The 22,829-nt window shown below is 38.6% G+C and overlaps 1 protein-coding gene across 5 annotated transcripts in view; it reads right to left on the bottom strand.

Annotated features, from left to right (window-relative positions):
* Positions 1-22,829, bottom strand: part of LOC150109337 (cationic amino acid transporter 2-like) — a 364,125-nt gene that overhangs the window by 191,250 nt on the left and 150,046 nt on the right. For all 5 annotated transcript variants that reach the window (XM_090412716.1, XM_090412725.1, XM_090412693.1 and 2 more), the window contains exon 6: positions 14,615-14,754. In XM_090412716.1, the coding sequence (XP_090268842.1) occupies positions 14,615-14,754 (140 nt within the window). The remainder of the gene's footprint in view (positions 1-14,614; positions 14,755-22,829) is intronic.

Below are 22,829 nucleotides of genomic sequence, written 5' to 3'. Positions count from 1 at the left end.
ATAATTATTAAAGATTACGCTACTCGGCAGTAAGGAATGATGGCGGATTCATCAGCAGTCGCAAGTGGCATATCGCCAAGTCCTCCGCCATTTAAGAACTCAATTATAAGCAATATCATAAGGGACTTTGTGGCATGCAGTACTTGCGGTGTGTATGCGTCTTGGGAATTAGATATGTGGCTTGTGGAAGAGAGCGGAGAGTGTACGTGTGCAAAATGCAAGCAGTTGGAGGAAATAAGTGCATTAGAAATATCGATATCAGACACTGTTGTTCCAGGAACGGGGAATGAAAGTTGGAAGACAAGTAGTGTGAAAGGAGAGAATGAAAAAAAGATATATATGAATGAGAAATTAATAGTTGATAGTGTGGAAGGTGTGAGTGACTGTGAAAGTTTAGATGGTTTTGTTTGGGAGAGTGAATTTAGATTAAGAGTGACTGACCTGCAGAGGGAGATAGATGAGTTGAAAGAGGAGGTGGAATGTCTATTGAATGAGAGCAGAAGTATAAAAGATAAGATTAGGAGAATGGAAGAGATAAATGCAAGGCAAATCAGAGTAGGAGAGAGAGAGAATTTAGGGAGTATGAGTGAGAGGTGGGGTGCTAGAAGAGGAAAGAATGGAAACAGTAGGAGAGATGGAATGAGAGAGAGGTATGGGAATGCTAGAAGACGAGAGGATAGAAACAGTAAGAGAGACAGAATGAGAGAGGGATATGGAAGTGCTAGAAGTGGAGAAAATGGAAACAGTAGCAGAGAGGGAATGAGAGAGATGTATGGGAGTGCTAGAAGAGGAGAGAATGGAAACAGTAGGAGAGAGAGGTATGGGAATGCTAGAAGAGAGAATAGCAGTAGAGGAGAGGGAATGAGAGAGACCTATGGGAATGAAAGAAGAGAGAATGGTAACAATAGGAGGGAGGGAATGGTAAGAGGTATAATGTATGGCGACTCAATGATTCGTGGTGTTCAAGATAGAATGCATGAGGAGTGTTCACCAGGAGGAACAATAGAAAGGGTGGCTATGGCAATTAAGAGAGGTGAAAGGGTGGATGAGATGATTGTGATGGTAGGAACGAATGACTTGAGTGGAAATGTAAGTCAGACAGTGAGAGCTATGAGATTTTTGCTTGAGACTGTACGGAAGAAGACAGAGAGAGGAAAAATAGTGTGCATGTTGCCTAGGTATGATAATGATGAGCTGAGCAGAAGAGCAGTGATATTGAATGGCATAATAGCGAGAATGTGTGACAAGAGAGGACTGGTATATGTGGATGCTTGGAGTGCGTTTGAGGAAAGAGAGGAATTGTATGTGAGAGACCGTGTACATTTGAATGAGGAAGGACGTAGGCATCTGGAGAGATTGCTGTTCTGAACGAGTCAGTGTGTCCCAGGGAGGATGATAGCAGGGGTGGCCTCTTGTGGAATGGATACTTGGGAGAAGGGAGACGATGTCAGGTCACACTGAGCCCAGTGGAGTCTAGAAGGGATAATGCTAGGTATAGAAACAATGGCATTTATATGCTTTATACTAATGTCAGGAGTATCCGGAATAAGGGAGAGGAATTGGTGGCGCAGATAGCATCAGCCTAGCCAAAAATTATTGCGATCACTGAGACGTGGTTGACAGAAGGGGATATAACAACAGGAATAGAAGTCGCTGGGTATAGCATTTTTCATCAGGGAATGATTATTATTTATTATTATTATTATTATTCCGGGCAACTCCAAGGAGTTGACAGACTCATCGAGGGAGGCCCTAACATCATGTCAAGAACAACTATTCGACATTCACACAGTATCTATCATACCTTGCCTTGAACTCATTCATGGTCGTAGCACCCATAACAGACTCTGGCAGTTTATTCCACTCATTCACCACTCTCTAAGTAAAAAACCTAGCTCTAACACCCTTGTCAACCACATTCTTGCCCAGCTTCCATGCATGGCCCCTAGTCCTCCCACCACCAGTCCTATTCTCAAAAATATCTTCTGGATTAATCTTATAGAAACCCTTTAGTAATTTGAATGTCTCAATCATATAACCAATCTTCCGCCTATCGACCAATTTCTACAACCCACAAATCTTCAACCTATTGTCATAAGGTTCATTCCACAGACCTGCTATCATCTTGGTCACTTGTCTCTGGATCCTCTCCACTTCCTCCCCATCACAAAGAAACCCTGGCTCCCATAACTGGGCACAGTAGTCCAGATGGGGTCTTATCAAGGCTCGATACAGAGGAACAACAACTTGTTTGTCTCTGCATGTTAAAGTATTTTTAAAAAGCCAAGTGATTTGATGAGCTGATTTAGCCACTTTTGCAATATGCCCCCTAAACTTCAATTCCCTATCCACCAACACTCCCAAATCCCTGGCCTCATCAATCTCCTAGAGTACGGTTCAACCAATGTGATATACTGCTGCTATTCTTTTCACCCCAAAGTGCATAACCTTAAACTTTGCCACATTAAATTGACATCCATTTTCCCTAGCCCAGTCCTACAAACTATCCAAATCATCCTGTAACATTTTGACATCCTGTGCACTCACAATTGCTCTACCCAACTTTGCATCATCAGCAAACAAGTGAACACTTCCTCTCCGATCCTTTAATATATCATTGATGAACAAATTGAAAAGCAGTGGTCCAAGAACAGAGCTCTGAGCCACACCACTACTCATAAGCCGTCTTTTGGACTCAACTCCTGAATAAACCACTCTCTGGTATCTCTCCCTCAACCACCCTCCTATCCATCTCACCAACCATATATATCCATCCCCATCTGCTCCAGTTTACTGATTAGAGTTCAATGTGGTATCCTGTCAAAGGCCTTTGCAAGGTCCAGTAGAATCACTGTAAACCCATTACCCTTATCCAGTTCAGCCGTCACTGTGTTATAAAACGTGAGCAAGTTACTGAGGCATGATCTACCCTTCACAAACCCAAGTTCTTCCCCCTTACAATATCCCATTTTCATCTATCCAATCCTGTATTATTTTCTTGACTAATTTCTCTAAGACCTTGACAATGATTCCTGATATGCTAATCGGTCGGTAATTTACAACAGCAGTCTTGGAACCACCTTTATGCAGTGGAACTATTTTCCCCTCTTTCCACCCCCTCGGGACTAACCCAGACTCGAGACTCAAATTAAAAAAAAAGATCAAGAGTACTGACAATTCTTTAGCCACTGCTCGTACGACACGAGCTGGTATACCATCTAATCCCACAGATGTATTGACATTGAGGTTATGCAATAGACTACTCACCTCCACTTCATTCACCACAATTCCCGTATAATCTACTGGTTCATTCATTTCTGCAATGTCACCATCTGGATGATATATTCTTGCAAAGTGCTCCCTCAGTAACTCAACTATATCCATTGATTCAGTAACCTCCCTACCATCGGCATTCTTTAAAATCATTCTGCCATATACATTTTTCCTTTTACTTGCAACATATCGAAAAAACTGTTTAGGATTCTCTTTGGCCTGCATGGCCAATGTTCTTTCGTAATCCTTTTTTTTGCTTTTCTTATCACACTCGTTACCCTTCTGGCCTGTGCTTTATACCGTTCATGTGCCTGCCGGTCACCTTTCTCCTTAAATTCCCTCCATAGTTGTTTCTTTTTTTTTGCAGCTCAAGCTTAATGGTGTTATTCATCCATTTAACCCCTACTTGATTTATTATTCGGACTCTAGGTATACAGTCAGCCATTGCTTCCTGCAAACACTTCTTAACTGCCTCCCATGCACTATCAACTTCTAGTCCATGCAGTTTTACATGCCATGGCACTGAACCAATCAAACTCCTAAGCTTGTCATGCTTTCCAGCCCGATAATTCCACATGTACCCTGTCTTAATTGTAAATTCCACACCTTTAGCCACCTCCCAAGTCAAGATCCTATGATCACTCTCAGCAGTTGGTGGCAATGTGGTCATATTTGTTATAGCCAAATCCTCAGATGTAATTACTAGGTCAAGCACTCTCTGACCTCTTGTATTTTCCATTACATGCTGTCGCAGATAGTTATCCCTTAATAACCGCATAAAATCCAATTCCTTCCTCCCATGTGTCCTCTCCTCACTCCAATCAATGAGACCATAGCTGAAATCTCCCATAATAATTACCCTCCTTCCACTCATTTCTTCTATTTGCTTGTGCATACTGTCACCACCATCTTTTCCATCACCTGGTCTATAGCAGCACCCAATTGTATATTTTGTTCTGCTAGCCACACGCTCACACCAAATGGCCTCAAATGTGCTCTTTTCTGTATCCTGCAATTCAACTTCTATTCTCCTTGGCTGCAGCTCATCAGCTATCATCAACAATACTCCTCCCCCTATTTTATTCTCCCTGTCATTCCTGAACACACTATACCCATCACATTCAACCCCACTAGCTATATCATCTACAGTCAGCGATGATTCACTAATGCCAATAACCTGTGGTCTGGAAGTGGCAACTATGGCCAAAAACTCTTCCTTCTTGTTCCTAATAATCCTAGCATTAGTGTACATGAATTTAAGACCCCCATTAGCCCCTACCTTGATGCCTTATATTAACTATCCCATTCTGATTTGTTGTCCTTATTTGCTCGGGCATATTATACTCATTCATACATTCGACTGCCTCCCTAAGGACTGTATATCTATCTCCCCCCCCCCTTAATAAATCTAGTTTCCCTGATTTTGCACATCCACTACATTTAGCAACACTTTTTCAAGTCTCCTTACACCATATCCATTCAAATGCAAGCCATCCATCTTATATAGATCCTTTCACCCATCGAACTCACTCCACACGTCCACAAATTCCACACCACTCGTCATACATAACCCACGCATAAAGTCATTTGCAATTAAGGCCCTCCTTTTAAACATTTCACTGTCACACCACGGCAAAAGACTAATCATTCTAACTCTCTCACTCTTTTCTTTTGCTACCTCAAACAATTCATTCAGGTCCTCTATCATTTCCATTTTATCTCCTTTCAAATCATTCATACCTATCACAACAATAATTTCTTTCACCCTTTCCTTTTGCTCTCTAATAGACTCAGTTACGTCCTTGATGGTCGCACCAGGTTGGTACGATTTTGTCAAATCCTCTACTAACACACCTCGTACTAATGAGTCTCCATACAGCACTCTATCCTTCATTTTGTTTATGTTCACACTCATACGCTTATTTTTCCTATCATACTGTTTATTATTGGCTGGTTCACTCAGTCGACTTTTGTTCATACGCTCTAGCTGTCATTTTGCCCTTTGTATCGCTCCACTCAACAACGCGATCTCACTCATTGCATCTATCTCATCTTTTTTATTCTCTGTAAAACCATTAATATGCTCTGAATTAATACTATCATTCACACTTTCTACATTCACGCCCTCACAGTTCTCTGGTACAACCTCGCCATTTCTTGTCATATCACTATTTTCATCATTCTGAAATTTGACAAAAATATCACACTCACGACCCGAAAAAAATTTTAATTCCTCATTCTCCTCACATTTTCTACACACATTCTCTCCTTTATTATCATCTAACCATACTCCAACCGCACTCCGCAAAGTGTATTTCGCAAATAGTGCACTGAATCATCTTCTTTATATTACTGTTCTTGAATAAAGATGGCGAATCATCATTACTGGCCGCCATTTTCCTTCGTACGGGAGCCATACTTATTTCTAACGTATTTTATCAAATTATAAAATGAAACACCAAAAACACACAAACAGATGCATTAAGATACGCAAGGCAAACAAAACTACGTAATATTCAAGTAAATTTATCGACGATAACTTAAAGTAACTTAAAGTAACACTTATCTTATCAGGAGCTCTCAACAAGCTGAAATGACTACGAATCCCTCTAGCAGTGATGCAGAGGACACTGATGCAAAGAAATAAGGGGATTATTGTTGTATTATGTAAGGGCTTCTTCAAGCCCCATTTGGACTATAGGTCTCCATCCTAAAAAAAAAGGTTGGAGACCTATAGTACCTTTTAGAGAACTGTGGGTAGACTAATAACCCTGCTCTAGAGATCAAGCATAGAACTTTTGCAAACTAATGCAGGCCTTAAATAAGCTAGATGGTGGTCTCACACTATGTAATAAACATAATCTAACACCTCAAGAAATTTGTAAATATCTGTGCCACAGTGGGATATGAACCCACACCCTGTTTGCTGGTGAGTAGGAACATTATCTAGTCAACCAACCAGGCCAGTAATTTACTTAGATATTAAAACAGGGTTACAGGTTTGCAGGATTGGCAAGGGCTGTATCAGGGTACCATATTTATACTTTTACAATGGTATCTGAAAAATTATCATACAATAAGTTGGCATTTAAACTGGAGTCGACGGGGTTGGATAACTGAGTGGTGAATTGGATAGGAGATTGTCTGACAGGTATCCACAGATTCTGACATGTATAAGAAAAGCAATATCCCAAAAAAAGAGATTTCATTCTTAAACAAATCTCTGTGGAATAATTATTCCAAATTAGTCCCACAAGAATTATATGTTGTAACCAGAAAAGTTTAAATATAAACTGCAGTTGTCTGCAGGTTAGCAGACTTCTTGAACAGCAATATGAAGAAGAGTAAAACTGATGTAGTAGCTCTCAAAGATTTGAATAAATTGTGTGAGTAGTGAGAGGGGATAATGATTCATTATAAGGTTTAAAAGACAATGATGTGATACTGTGTATTCAGTTGGTAGGATTATTATTATTATTATTACATAACACCTCCAGGGAGTCCAAGGACTCATCAAGGGAGGGCACCTACTCTACAACTTTCTGTCTCCACACTCAATCAACGAACACTGCAACTAACATCATCATCTACACCAACGCCATCTACCACCCATCATCACCACTATTATTTTCACAGACAATCACAAACATCCATGCCCACAGTGGGATTCGAACCCACAGCTTTTTGGCTGGAGAGTGGATACACTGACCACTCAGCCAACCAGGTCGGCATATATTTTGGGATATTACCAGGATATATTGGACATTGGGGTAATGACAGAGAAGAACCTAAAGTTTGGGATTGCACTGTGAGAATTGTGAGGACAACATTGCTATTTATGGTAATCATAAGGAACACAATCAGATGTAGGAAATAAGAGATTATAGCTCCACCACAAAACACTGATGTTAATTGGATGCATCTGAACTGTATGCAAATTTAGCAAATTTGATTTTTTGAGGCAATAGATATTTTGGAAAGACTCCAATGATGATGGAATACCATCTGCAAAGCCTGATAGACAGAGGAAGGAAGGATGATGCAGAGACATTTTAGTATTATTTTTTTTTTTCCCCCAGGCTCCTCCATGGAGTCCAAAAACTCATTGGAGGTGAAACTCAAAGGCCAAACAGAGACCACAATATCTACCGTACCTTACCATAAAAACATTAGGCATTAGAGCATTCACCACCCACTCTGACAATGCATTCCATTCATTCACCACTTGCCATGGCAAAAATGTCCATTTCACTTTTTTACTTACATAACCTTTGTAAAGTTTCCAGGGATGACTTATCTCTCCCTTGTTAACTATTACTGTGTGCACTAATTCCCCTGTATCCATCTGATAGGCTCTTCTTATCCAGTCTCAACCATATCTCCTCTTTCCCCCTCCTATCTACCAAGCTCTGCAGACCATATTCCATTAATCTGTCCTCATGCTCAACATTCCAGAGTTCTGAGACAGTCATAGTTACTTGCCTCTACCCTCTCTCTCTCTCTGAAATGTTTCCTCATCTGTGTACACTGAAGTGGCATCTCCATTCTTCAGCTAAATGTATAGAAATTCAGAAAATCACCTTATCATAAAATGTGACCAAGTTGCTGGAACAAGATCTCTCCTTAACAAACTCATGCAATATATTTAATACATATATTAGTGTCATTAAGGATTTAATGCCAGATTAATGTAGTAGAGATTTTTCACAGAGTAGAGTGAAACAGGCAGAACAAGAATAACCACAAAAAAGTATAAAAGAGGGTTTAAGCAAGAAAGTGAAAGTAAGTATTGCTTGGTAAGTAGAATGCATTGTGCTGAGTATTTTATTATTATTATAATTATTCTTCAGGCCTCCATGGAGTCAAAAGACTCATCGTGGGAGGTCCGTCCTAAGAAACACAAAGTCTATCAAGACTCATCGAGGGAAGGTTCTTCCCCCTAAGAAACATAAAGTCTATCATACCACTCCTTGAACTCATTGACCGTTCTCGCTCTCACCACTCCATCAGGCAATGCATTCCATGGTTCATCCACGCTTCATGCAAAGAAACCACTCCTCACCCTCTATCTCACAGTTTCCTTTTGTAACTTCCAGGGATGGCCTCTTGTCATCACTCCTTCCAACTGTGCAATCAAGCGAAAGAACTCCCCAGTGTCAACCCTGCCACCACCTCTCAACAGTTTAAAAGGCTCAATCATATCATCTCTCCTTCTTCTATCCACCAAACTCTGCAGTCCACATTCCCTTAGCCGATCCTCATAACTATCATTGTACAGTCCTGAAACCATCTTTGTTATCTGCCTTTGTACCCTTCCCACAGTTAATTTATCCCCTTCAAATCTTGGGGACCAAATCTGAGAACAAAAGTCCAAGTGTGGTGTGATCAGGGTCTTATACAACGGAACGATAACTCTTTGATCTCTGCAGGTCAGTGTTCTTCTCATTATTGCAGCAATCCTCTGTGTTACCTTCACCGCATTTGCAATATGTCACCTAAATTTCAGGTTTCTATCAATCATCAACCCCCCAGATCTCTTGTCTCCCCTACTTCCTCCAGTATAACTCCTCCCATAGAGTATGCAGTGTCCCATCGATGTTTCCCAAACCTCAAGACCTTACATTTTGCTGCATAAAACCGATACCCCCATTCATTTGCTCATCTATCTAGCTTATTAAACTCCTCTTGCATGGCTGCCGCATCTGCACTATTACTAATAATCCTTCATAGCTTCGCATCATCTGCAAACAACTGAATATCCCCTTGCAATCCACTGACAATGTCACTGATATAAAGGTTAAACAATATAGGTCCCAGTACTGAGCCCTATGGGACCCCATTTGCTTCCTTGAAACTTCCCCAATATATACAACTCTCTGATACCTATCAGACAGCCAATCCTGAATCCAGTTGACCAATCTGACATCCAAATCCATGTGCAGCAACTTAAATATCAGCTTATAATGTGGCACCCTGTCAAATGCCTTCACTAAGTCTAAGAAAATGGCAGTATATGCCTTTCCCTGATCTAATGCTCTTGTAACTTTATCATAAAATGCTAGCATATTGCTAAAACAAGAGTGCCCTTTCACAAATCCATGTTGACTCTCACAGATAACATTACCCTCATCTGTGCAATGCTGTATACGGGTCTTTCACTACTTTCTCCAAGATCTTACTAACTACTGATGACCTACACAGTGGTCTATAATTAGACACTTCCAGTCTGCTACCACCCTTATGCAATGGCACTATCTTGCCTTCCTTCCATTCCATGGGCATGTTTCCAACAGCCAGACTTTCACTGAAAAGCCAGGTCAAAGGCACTGTCAGTTCCCTAGCACATTCTCTCAGAACTCATGGTGAAATACCATCCAGTCCCACAGCTTTACTGACATCCAGAGTACTCAGTATCTGAAACACACTCTCCTCCTATACCTCTAAACCTCAAACCAGCCCTATCCCTCTATAAACTGACTCCTCTAGGATGAAATACTCCAATAAAGTGTTCACTGAACAATTCTGCTATCTGCATCAGTCACTCTATTCCCATTTTTATCCCACAATATCATTCTTCTACAGTCATTTCTCCTCCTACTGGCCATATATCTAAAAAATTCCCTAGGATTTTCTTTGGATCTTATGGCTAAACTCCTCTCATATTCCAGTTTCACTTTCCTTACCATACTAGTCACTCTTCTGGCCTGTGTCTTATACTCTTCATGCATCTTCTCTTCTCCTGCCTCCTTATATCTCTTCCACAGCCTCTTTTTCACATGCAATTCCTGTTTAATATTGTTTGTCATCAACTTTACTCCAAATTGTGTCCTCTTGTTCACTCGTGGTATACAACTTACCATTGCTGCTAACAAATATTCTTTCATAATTTCCCATGCACTAATGATATCCTGGCCTTCCAATTCCTCCCTCCATGAAACTTCCCCAAGTTGATGTCTTAGACTATTATAATCACCTGCCTTATAATTCCACATACGTTCCCGTCTCTTTGATACTCCTGCATGTCTGTTCATTTTCCAAGTCAAAACCATATGGTCACTCTCTCCAACTGGTGGGAGAGATGTCACCTGAGTTATTATCAACTCTTCTGATGTTATAACCAAATTCAAAACTCTTGAACCTCTTGTTCCCTCTATTACATGTTGCCTAAGACATTTGTCCCTCAAGAATTCTAGAAATTCCATTCCCTTATTGCATCTCCCTCTCCCCAGTTTATACTACTGTAGTTAAAATCTCTCATAACAATCATTCTTCTTGCACTTGTCAAACTCAACTGTCTAAACATTTCCTGGTCCCCACTCTCTGTACTCCTGGGTCTGTAGCAACTAAATATTCTGTCTTGCCCACCTCTATCTCACACCATATACTTTAAAAATCATTAGTGTCACTGTCTTCCAAAGTCTCCACTCTTAGAGGACATAGGTCGTCACTTATCACAAGCAGTACTCCACACCACGCTTTCCCTTCTATTCTGCCAAAAAATGCTGTACCCAGCGACTTCTATTCCTGTTATTATATCCTCTTCTGTCAACCACTTCTCAGTGATCCCAATAATCTTTGGCCAGGCTGATGCTATCAGTGCCATCAATTCCTCTCCCTTATTCCGAATACTCCTGACACTTATATAAAGCATAAAAATGCCATTGTTTCTATACCCAGCATTATCCCCTCTAGAATCCACTGGGCTCAGCGTTACATGATGTCATCCCCCTTCTCCCAAGTACCCATTCCCACAAGAGGCCACCCCTGCTACCATCACACTGGGATACACTGACTCATTCAGAACAGCAATCTCTCCAGATGCCTACGTCCTTCCTCATTCAAATGCAGGCAGTTTCTCGCATACAATTTCTCTCTGCTCTCAAACGCACTCCAAGCATCTACATATTCGAATCCTCTCTTCTGACACATTCTCGCTACTATGCCATTCAATATCACAGCTCTTCTGCTCAGCTCGACATTATCATACCTAGGCAACATGCACACTATCTTTCCTCTGTGTCTTCTTTCCTACAGCCTCAAGTAAGAATCTCATATCTCTCACTGCCCTATTTACACCACCACTGAAGTCATTTGTTCCCACCATCACAATCATCTCATCCACCCTTTCACCTCTCCTAATTGCCATAGCCACACTTTCTGTTGTTCCTCCTGGCAAACACTCCCCATGCATCGTATCTTGAACACCACGGATCATTGAGTCCCCCATACATTACCCCTCTTACCACCATATTCCTCGATTGCTCACATGCATCCCTCACTCTCTCTCTCTTGTAACAGTTTCTCTCTGTGCTCCCCTACTTACCTGCCTTCCTGACATCACTCTATCTCTAGTCCCTGTGCTCCCTTGTATTCCTCTCATTCCTTCTCTCCTGCTGTTTCCATTCTTTCCTCTTCCATCATTCCTATATCTGACACTCATTCCCTCTCTTCCACTTATCCTATTCTCACCTCTTCTATTATTCATACAACTCTCTCTCTCTCATTCCCTCTCTTCTACTGTTCCCATTCTCTCCTCTTCCATCACTCCCATAACTCTCTCTCTCATTCCCTCTCTTATACTGTTTCCTATTCTCTCTTCTGCCATTCCCATAACTCTCTCTCTCAATCCCTCTCCTCTACTATTGTTCCTATTCTCTCCTCTTCTCTCATTCCCATAACTCTCTCTCACTCCTCCTCTGATTCACCTTGCATTCATCTCTTCCATTCGCTTAATTTCATCTTTCACACTTCTCATCTCATTCCCCAGACATTTCCACCTGCTCTTTCAGCTCATCTCTCTCTCTTTGTAAGTCAGCCATTCTTGTTTGCCATTCATCCTTCCAATTGAGACTATCTCCTAAAAGTTTAGAATCGTTCAACCTTTCCATACTCCCCACTCTTATTATTTTATTCATACTTCTCTCGCCCTCTGTCATACTTGTCATCTCTCTCTCTACATGGAGAATCTTCCGTCTCTGACTCGACGAGGTCAGTTATGGTCATTTCTAAATCACCAAGGTCCTCCCATTGCCTGCATTTTATGCATACACATTTTTTCCCTTCTTTCTCCTGCCACGTATACAATCATCAGGATGCATTCATTCCGCAAGTCCTGCATGCTACAAAATCCTGTATGATATCGCGCAAAATGGAGTGTCCTTAAATGGGGGGGGGGGGGAATTGCGATACGCCATTTGTAATTTTAACTGCCGCTGCCACCATTATTCAAAATAGTGTCACTAATTAGTGTCAAAAAATAAACGCTAAATAAGTATCCGGGAGTATAATTATAAGAAAAGTACAAATAATTTCAAACAGAACATTTAAGTACACTAGATATAAATAAATGAATAAAATGAAATAACTAAATAATGAAAACTTATCCTTCATCTTGTCTTTCACCGTTATGCATTCGATTCCAACCCGTCTTCTTGGTAACCAAAATACCCAATATCGCGACAACAACTAACTTCAAAAAAACAACCACTGATGAACACTCATATTCCAGAAAACAGCTTAGCACTACAAAAATGTAGCAACTTAAACACACCAAAGTCATCTCAATAGTTATCGGTGCACTTGGTGCAACTTAAAAGAAGCTATCCAACTATTTACAGCAATTAAAAATCAATGAAGTGGCCCTATATGACCTACAAAAAAACAGCATTACCTGGAACAGTCCATATTTTACGATGCTACCTGACGGACTATTCTTAGATTCTTGGGTAGAATCTGAATTGTTCTGTATCACCAGTCAAATTTTATTTATATGATATCTTGTTTTGACTGTGTATCAATTATGTGAATAAAATAATAATAATAATAATAATAATAATAATAATAATAATAATAATAATAATAATAATAATTTCTATCACATCACCTTTTTTTCCTTACCAACCAAACCAAGCAGATTATATTCCCTTAATTCTCTTGAAAATATCACAGTTCTAGTATTATATTTTTGCATTATTTTCTAGACTGTTTTCAGAGTTTTGTCATCACTTTGATAACCAGATAAACCAAGTGGCCAAAAATAGTTCATTTCTCAACTTACAGTAACTCACTTAGTTGTTTTCACAGCTCATGCAATATGTTTCTAAAATACACAGTGATGTACACAGTATTCCATCTCTGCCTCCCAAATTTAACTTTTTTGCACTTAGCAAATGAACTGGAAGTTTCATCTACCGGCCATGCCAGGTTTTTTTTTTCTTTTTTTATGTTTTCCTCAAAGACCATATAAGCATAATTTCCTACAAATTTGCATCACCAGAAAATGATTTATCCCCAATAAATCCACTAATATCACAAATAGTAGTCACCAAGAGAAGATCTGTATGGCATTACCACTTGTTATACAAGATACAATCTTCCTATTCAGCAAACTTGAACAGGAAACTTGAATCTTCCTATTCCTAATCTTCCTATTCAACAAACTAATCTATTATCTAATCCATTTTCCAGACTTCTAAGTATCAACCTGAAATGCAGAAATTGTCAACACTGGAAAAGTTGTAGAATTATTATCATTATTATCTGGGCATATCTATGAAGACTCAGCATTGGAGACCCACTCTAACCATTATTCAAATAATACCTATCATTCTTCTCCTTAAATTCATTCACTGATAATTCACTTACAAATACCTATGGCACTACATTTCACTTTTTCACTGCTCTGCACAAAAAATCTAATCCTCATGTCTATCTGTTAATCACACTCTTATTCAACTTCTGGTGGTAAGCCCTTGTTTTCTCTTTTCCAGTCATGTGCTGAAAATTTCTTCTATATCTAATACTCTTATTAACTTACATGCTTCTATCAAATCCCATCTTTTTCTATCTATCAACATTTTCAATTCAAAAACCTGTAATTTATCCTTAAAGGAAACATATAACAAACTTTGTCACATCTTGGTTATTTGCATCTGAATCCATTCCATCACTTCCTCAGCATAACAAAACCTGGGAGGAGACTAAATCTGATCTCAGGAGTCGAGAAGTGGTCATATTTTAGCCTTATAGTGAGGGACAATCTCATACCCACTCGTCAGTGTGTTTTTCGACATCCTGTGATATTTTGTGCTATTTTGCCCACTTTTTCAATATGCTCCATGGCTTCAGGATGATAATAAAAATAATCTATTATGGTAGTTACTTATCTACAATAAAGCCACCTAATTTTCATAAAGCTTATATTGTAAGCTAATTTTATTTGGTGATTTAAGCATTAAATAGTTCACATGACAAAGGAATAAAAATGAAAAGTATGAATATATTTTTTATTTTTTTAATCAAATCCGTAATTGCAAGTAGAAAGATTTTCATTTTAACATACCTCTTCAGGCTTTAGATTCCAGTTTTGGATATTTGCTTTAATAGAGCCAGCAATTACAATAAACAATACTATTAAAAGATTCAATCCAGTGAAGATGTTATTGAACACAGTGGATTCTCTTACTCCTGCTGCAAGCATTACTGTAAATATACACATTTTATAAATATAATAAAATTCATTAGGTACAACACTTAAAAAACATTCCATGTGAACATAAAAAGTCCTTTGAGGATTACTAATGGTTTCTATATGATGGACAAAAAATATAATCTTATCTAAAGAACTCTAATAACTTCCCTTTCAATGGTAAAAATTTAAAGGGCTTCAAAAGTAATCAAATTCCTTGTCAATGCTATCTCTTTAATCTTATTTTTTTATTTGAATCCCACCTATGAAAGTTTAAAGCTTCAGTTAATCTGGATAAATGGAGTGGAGAGTAGCACAGAGTTTGAGTATTTATCCAAAATTTTGAGAGCAAGTGCCAGAAATATGGAAAGAGTAATAAGAATAAGAGCAGTGAGTTGAATAATAAATCAAGAAATCAGGAGTGTACATCCGGTAAGTTTGCTGTAACAAGTGAAGGGTTGAAAGTGAGACAAGGTGTATGCTGTCTGAGTAATAGCAAAGAATGTATTAGTGAAAATGAAGAGAGACCAGATCATAATGAGAGAGAGAAAGCACACATACAAGGAATCGTCCACAGAACAAAACATGAGAGAGAATGGTTTCAGAAACATATGGTGGATGTATGGCACAGAAGTGAAAGAAAAAAGAAACATGAGGGGAGAGAATGCAGAGTATAAATGAGGGAAAATAAGGATTGAATTTCGTATGGCAATTCCATAATAAGAGGAGTGCTTGAGGACAGCATGATGAAATTATGTTTTCCTGATTCCAAGATTAAGGATGTCAGCAATGCTGCAAAAATGTAGAGAGGAAATGCAAGAAAGATTATTTATTTATTTATTTTGTCTGCAAACTACAGAAAATGTAAGATCATACATATAAATAATTAAAAGGATACATTTAAAGAAATAGACATTAAAAGAATATGGATTAAAAGCATACATTAAGAGACAAAAATGCCACTTGCATAATATATTACAAAAAAAACATAAAATGTCAAGTTTCACTCATCCAGTGATTAATATACTTTAAAGCTGTTTCATTACACTGCATTAAATCTTCTTGGGTATATATATTATTAATGTCTATTAGGCAGCATTGTAAAAGATGATCCATGGTTTGTGTTTCACCACATGAGCAGCTGTCATTGTGTGTGTAGCCCCATCGGGCCGTATTCTGCTTTGATCTGCCCATTCTGGAACGAAGTCTATTCAATGTCTTCCATCTTTGCCAGTCTAGATGTAAGCCAGATGGAAGAGATTCATTTAAGTTCAGAGCCTCTGGAGGTTGTTCGTGCCACACTGTGACTTTTATAGAATCAACCAACGGTTCCACTGAGTGAATAAAACTTTACTTTAATAATGCGACTTTTACCTTTTTCCAAAATTGAAATCAGCATTGAAGGGGCACTCGTTTTCACTACTTCACTACTGAAGCAGATAACACCTGATGACTTGCAGCACTGCTTCCAACAATGGAAAATTCGTATGCATCAGTGTATAGATAGAAGAGGGGAGCATGTTGAAGGGGATAACAATTAAGTTGTACAATTGTAATAATAAACCACATTTTTGCAACTGATCTCATTATTTAATAGCCACACCTTGTGTGTATATAGTTAAAATTTGAATGTGTGTATATGTCAATACTGCTTTTGGCATAGTGACATATATAGATGGTATTACTGCTCAAAGGGTTAAAGAGAGGATGATATAGTCATAGGGATAGAATGCAAGGATTAGAATATTTGCAGAGGAAACAGAATGGGAGGAAAGGATTTGCTAATGATATCATAAGAACTGAAGCCAAAAAGAGTGGCAGTAAGACAGGGATGTAGAAAGCAGTTCGTTGGAGGCTATCTGGTGTGAGATGGAAGCCATAAGGAAGAAAAGGCAGTTGGTTTCTGCTATAGGCCAAGGTGTATAAGGCAAAATGTAGATGGCATCTGTACTCATTGTGCCAATGCTAAGAATAAATTGGCATTGACACAATGAGTACAGATAGGCATACATTATTATGGGGACTTCAACAATGGGAAAATAGACTGGAAGGAGGAATGGTCACAGGGAAGAAGGAAATGTAATTTATACACCTGCCAAGAGATTATTACCTCAGGTAACATGTAATGAAATGGACACAAGGTTTGAGAATGTAGGATCTGGTCATACCATCAGAGAACTTAGCAGTAATCAATGAAGCAGCACCTCCTCTGCTTGGGGAAAGTAATCATGTAGCCTGCACCCAAGAGATTGAAAAAAAAAATCCTAAATTTTTTGTTATGAAGGGGTACATGTGAAATTACAAAGAAGGATATTACAACAAACTGAGGAATCAGCTTAGAGCAGTGCCGTGACATTAGAATGTGAAGGCCAGAGATGTTGGAACGCATGAGAGATGAACAACGAGTGTTTGAAGAGAGCAATATCTTTAACACTTTCATTGCCAAGCTGAAAATTGGAATTTCGTGTGGTGGCCAAATTTTTTTTATTTTTTTTATTTAGGTAGCGACGTCCACGCGATAATGCGTGATCAGCCGCCTGGTGAGAACTCACATCACGTGATATTGCGTGATTAGCAATGAACATGTTGAGCAGGAGTTGCAATATACACATCCAAAAGGAAGTGTGCTTTGCATTATAGGATACTAAGATAAGTGATATGAAGTCATCAGCCTCTATACATACAAGTAGCCTAGCCATGAAGATACTTCAGCTGTAAATTTTGTCTGCATACACTTGGGTATAAGATTAAAACAAGAATACAATTTCATGTCTATTACAATTAAGCTGATAACTAAATGGTTGATAACAATTGGTTGCTGGTATAGGCAAAGGTACAAAGTACAATGTGGATGGTATACATTAGCAAATTAGCACAATGAGGATGAATGAGTATATATTATTATGCTGCATTTTAGCTACACATACCGGCCACTGAATTAGAAACATTTAGGCAAATGTACGTAAATGTCATTTATGCAATGTATATACCAAATATGTTGTCACATGCATCACTACGTGCTATTCAAGAATGCTACTGGTCAGTAATTGTGGGTGCCTGTCTGGCTGGAGCTACAATTTTGAAAACAGCAGAGCTGAACTGGTTTCTCAAAAGGTAAGATATCTTTGGTATTTAATCAGTGGAAAAATAACCCATATTGTCTCAGATGATGATGATGTCTGTTAGGAATGAGATCATCATCATCTGAGAAGGCTTGTACCTGACAGATAGAACTTCCTGTGTGCAGCAATTGACCGAAGCATTCAATGAAGACTGTTCCCAACCCATATCTCACTGAACTATGCACAGGGAATTGAAGAAGATTGGTACTGGCAGTCGCATGCCTGATGGAAGATGAAAATATATGAAAAGTTTCTAATTCAGTGGTGAGTATGTGTATATATAGACATAGGTTGGAAGGAGGAATTATCACAAAGAGAGAAAGGAATGGAATTTATACAGCTGCAAATAGAATTTATACAGTTACAGGGGTGACTCTTTATTCAAGAATGCTTCTGATCAGAGCACCAGAGACTTTACTTACAGCCAGGTTCTTTGATAGAACACTGAGAGGAAAGCAATCATGCAGGATATTGAACTGCCAAACATTCAGAATTTTTGGTTAAGAAGGGGTATGTATAAAACTACAAATCAGGCGATTAGTAGTTTTTTAACTACTGATTTTTAACTCTGTATTCCCTCCATAATATGTTAATCTCTGAAAAATACAGGCAACTACATCTGCATACAGCAGTCCAGATGTGGCTTTAGTAAAGCCTTATAAAAGGGAATAATTACCTCCTTATCCTGCCTTGCAAGCGTTCTTCAACAACATCAATATGATCTGATTTGCTGATAAGCTCAAGAGAACATGTTGCAAAGGACTACCTTTGCAACATGTTCCCTTGAGCTTAAACTCCCTCCTGAAAATCGCCAAATCACTGGCTTCACATTCATCTAAATTTGCCTCAATTCATGCAAAATAATTCCATGTAAATTGCAGTTGAAAACTTTTGCAAAATCCTGCAGTATCACTGAATAGCCATTGCCTTTATCCAACTTGCTGTTACTTTATTATAAAAAGTAAATGAATTACTAAAGCAAGACCTACCTTTCACAAAACCATAGAGCCCTCCCCTCTAGATCATATTTCTGTCTATCCAGTCCTGAATTCATAACTCTTGAGATGCTGATTGGCATATAATTTGCTACATGCCAATCTAGTCTTTTGGAGACTCCTTTATACAGTGGAAAACTTGCCATCTTTCCATTCTCTTGGAATCTTCTCAGAAACAAGACTCTAATGAAACAGTTTGGTCAAACGATGTGTCAATTCACTTGTACATCCTATTAATACATGGACTGATATGCCATCTAGTCCCATGGCCATGCGCACATTAAGGTTCAGCAATATTGTAAACACATCCAATTCATCTGCCTCTATTCTCCTATCATTCATTGTGACATCTGACACTGGATTATCTCCATCTGGAAGGTACCACATTTGCAAACTGATCATTCAGTACTCAATTATTTCATTTGATTCTGTTTCCTCACTATTATCAGCACTCATTAAAGTGTCCTTCCATAATCATTCTTCCTTTTACTTGCATATAGCTTTGGCCCTCCTTACCATATGGCTAAGAAAGACCAATCTCTTGTACTCTAGTGCCATGCACTCCTAATGAGCTTGCTGATCACATTTTTCTTTATATTCCCTCTACAACATTTTCTTTTTCTGCAACTCCTACTTAATGATGTTATTCATTAATGTAACTAACTCATACTTGATTTATGTCTGAATCTGGGTGTAAAGTCTGATACTGCTCCATTCAAAAACACCTGACTATCTAACCTCTCCCCCCCCCCCCAAATGTTGATGTCATAGAGATTCTTAAGTCTAATAAAAACCTATTCAGTAATTTAACATATATCCCTTCTTAACAGAAAATTCTACGTCTGGCAATCTTCCAAGCCAAGACCTTGTGATCATTTTCCCAAGGGAAAAGATTGCAACTACATTGGTTACTCCTATGACAAGATCACTTTCAAACCTTGTATCCCCCTCCCAAATGCAAAACGTTTATGTAAACTGGAGTAAATTTTTGCCATCAGTGATGCTAAGGAATTTTTTATTATGTTATATTTTCTTTTTCTGTTGTTTATTTTATTTATTTTTTACATAGTCTGGAAACCTTTCTCTGGAGACCAAACATGGAACTTTTCAATATACTTCTGGTTTCCAAGAAGTAGGGGGGAGGATCTTACACTAAGCAATGGAATCGATCTCTCACATAAATAAAATCACAAACATTCTTATTCATTGCTGGATTTGAACTTGCAGCATATTAGTTGCATACATGAAAGATATGCTCTCTTTTCTGACTATTCTTCTTTCTAATCTGTTTCCCATAGTTGAAATTCCCCATAACAAAGTGAATTTCAAGGAAATTTAGAATGGCTTAAAGTTGATGGATTGCATTTGAATAGGTTTGATTTTGGGCATTTAGAAAAGCTGTTGTTTGCCAAGAAGGCAAACAATCAAGAAGTTAATGTAGATAATGATCAAAGGAAGGATACTTGTAAAGCAGGATAGCATATCTAGATGAGTTGTTTGAAAAGAGGAATATGAATATGAGTTTGAAGATATGGTTGCAACAGGACAAGGTGACAGAATGCATAAAGGTAAGGATGAGATGAGTATGAATGGCAATCAGAATCAGGGAAACAGGAATATTCATGCCAAAAAGAGAGCTATAGTATAGTGGCTAGAGTAGAAATTGTTGGTGCTAGCAAAATAGGCTCAAAGACACAAGGATTGTTATGTTTGTATACAATATAAGGAGTATTCAAAATAAGAAAGCTGAGTTTGTTGCATCAATGGAGTCAGATGTTGAAAGTTTATTTTTCACTTGGTTAGAATATAATAAATTTAGTTTAATCCTTTATCCAAGTGTGAGCAAACAAAGTTTGCGCCTGAAAGTATTTTCAGGACTGGGGTAAGGTGGTGCAACACCAGAGCGACTCCTTGCAAAGGTGGAGCAAGATACTATCACTCCTATCTTAGTATCTCCCATATATAATGCAAAACACATCTCCTTGCAGATATGTCTAATGTTATGCATTAAGGGAAGGGCCACTACCCAGACTAGTTTCGACCTTTATTGAGGTCTCTTCAGTGGGAGCCAGGCCCAAGTGGAGATACCAGCCAGAAGCATTAGCAAGGTCATCTCTACCTATAGGAGTTGCCAAATGGTGTGCCACCTTTTTAATAAATTACTCTGGATTTAGAGAAAGATGTTGAAAGTTTATTTTTCACTTGGTTAGAATATAATCAATTTAGTTTAATCCTTTATCCAAGTATGAGCAAACAAAGTTTGCACCTGAAAGTATCTTCAGGACTGAGGCACTGAAACTTGAAAGATGTTTCAAGTTTCAAATGAAACTTTCAACATCTTTCTCTAAATCCAGAGTAATTTATTAAAAAGGTGGCACACCATTTGGCAACTCCTATAGGTAGAGATGACCTTGCTAATGCTTCTGGCTGGTATCTCCACTTGGGCCTGGCTCCCACTGAAGAGACCTCAATAAAGGTCGAAACTAGTCTGGGTAGTGGCCCTTCCCTTAATGCATAATATTAGACATATCCGCAAGGAGATGTGTTTTGCATTATATGGGAGATACTGAGATAGGAGTGATAGTATCTTGTTCCACCTTTGCAAGGAGTCGTCCTGGTGTTGCACCACCTTACCCCAGTCCTGAAGTTACTTTCAGGCGCAAACTTTGTTTGCTCACACTTGGATAAAGGATTAAACTAAATTTATTATATGAATGGAGTCAGTATGTCCTAAAACAATTGGTATAAGTGAAACTTGACTGTCTGAGGATGATGTGATGTCAGGAATAGAAATGTAATATACAATTTTATGGAAGGTGAAAATAGGAGGGAAGAAATATTAATGAACACAGAGGAATTATGTCTACAATATGTGTTAGTTGATAGTGCAGATTTTGAATCTATGTGGTGTGAAGTTGAAATTAACAGACTAGTATGTCTGATAAGATTCTGTTATGGGCTAGGGAATGTAGAGAATACTGATTGTGAAATGTTTAGGGAATTGTAATGATAAATTTAGTTTAAGTCTTTATCCAAGTGCAAGCAAACAAAGTTTGCACCTGAAAATATCTTCAGGACTGAGGTAAGGTGCTGCAACACCAGGCAACTCCAAGCAAGGTGGACCATGCTCTCATCACTCTTTGTCTCAGTATCTCCCATAATGCAAAGCACATCTCCTTGCGGACATGTATACTGCTATGCATTAAGGGAAGGGCCACTACCCAGACCTTTATTGAGGTCTCATCAGTGGGAGGCAGACCCAAATGTGGAGATACTAAGGAAGAAGTAATAGGAGAGGTCATATTTACCTATATGAGTTGCCAACAGGTGTACCACTTTATTATTGAGTTATTCTGGATTTAGAGAAAGATATTGGAAGTTTATTTTGCACTTGGTTAGACTATAATAAATTTAGTTTAATCCTTCATCCAAGAGTAATTCAATAATAAGGTGGTACACCTGTTGGCAACTCATATAGGTAAATATGACCTCTCGTATTGCTTCTGCTTTAAGCAAGGACGGTGAGATGTGGTGATTAATACCCTTGGAAGGTAATGGATGGCAATGCTGTAGCCAATGAAGTTCTAACTGAAGCTCAGCTATTGCTGTTACCCTTCTGCCATGATCAGAGCTTTAATAGCTCAATAACACCTTATCCCTACACTGTCCTCTACAGATAACGGGGAAGATGAAAAGCATTCTTACTTCGCACCTTTAAGCCAGTCCTTATAAGGTCTATAAGGCTTTAAGCAAATTGGTTGGACATCTTAAAAGAAGGTGATCCTGATGGAAGACTTTAATTACAGGAATATGGAATGGAAGGAGGAGATAGTGATTGAGAGAGGACTTGAAAGTATTGTTAAAGGTAGCGAAAGAAAAGAGTGACAGAGTTAGAATGGTGAGTCTGTTGCCGCAGTATAACAGAGAGGAGTTTAGAAGGAGGACCATAATCGCAAATGACATTATGCGTAG

The sequence above is a fragment of the Typopeltis vanoorti genome, chromosome 2 (assembly GCF_054136105.1).
Source record: "Typopeltis vanoorti isolate ZY-2024b chromosome 2, IOZ_Tvanoo_1.0, whole genome shotgun sequence".
Classification (NCBI taxonomy): domain Eukaryota; kingdom Metazoa; phylum Arthropoda; class Arachnida; order Uropygi; family Thelyphonidae; genus Typopeltis; species Typopeltis vanoorti.
Note: the sequence above shows the minus strand (reverse complement) of the source record. Positions and strands in the feature narration are given on the sequence as shown.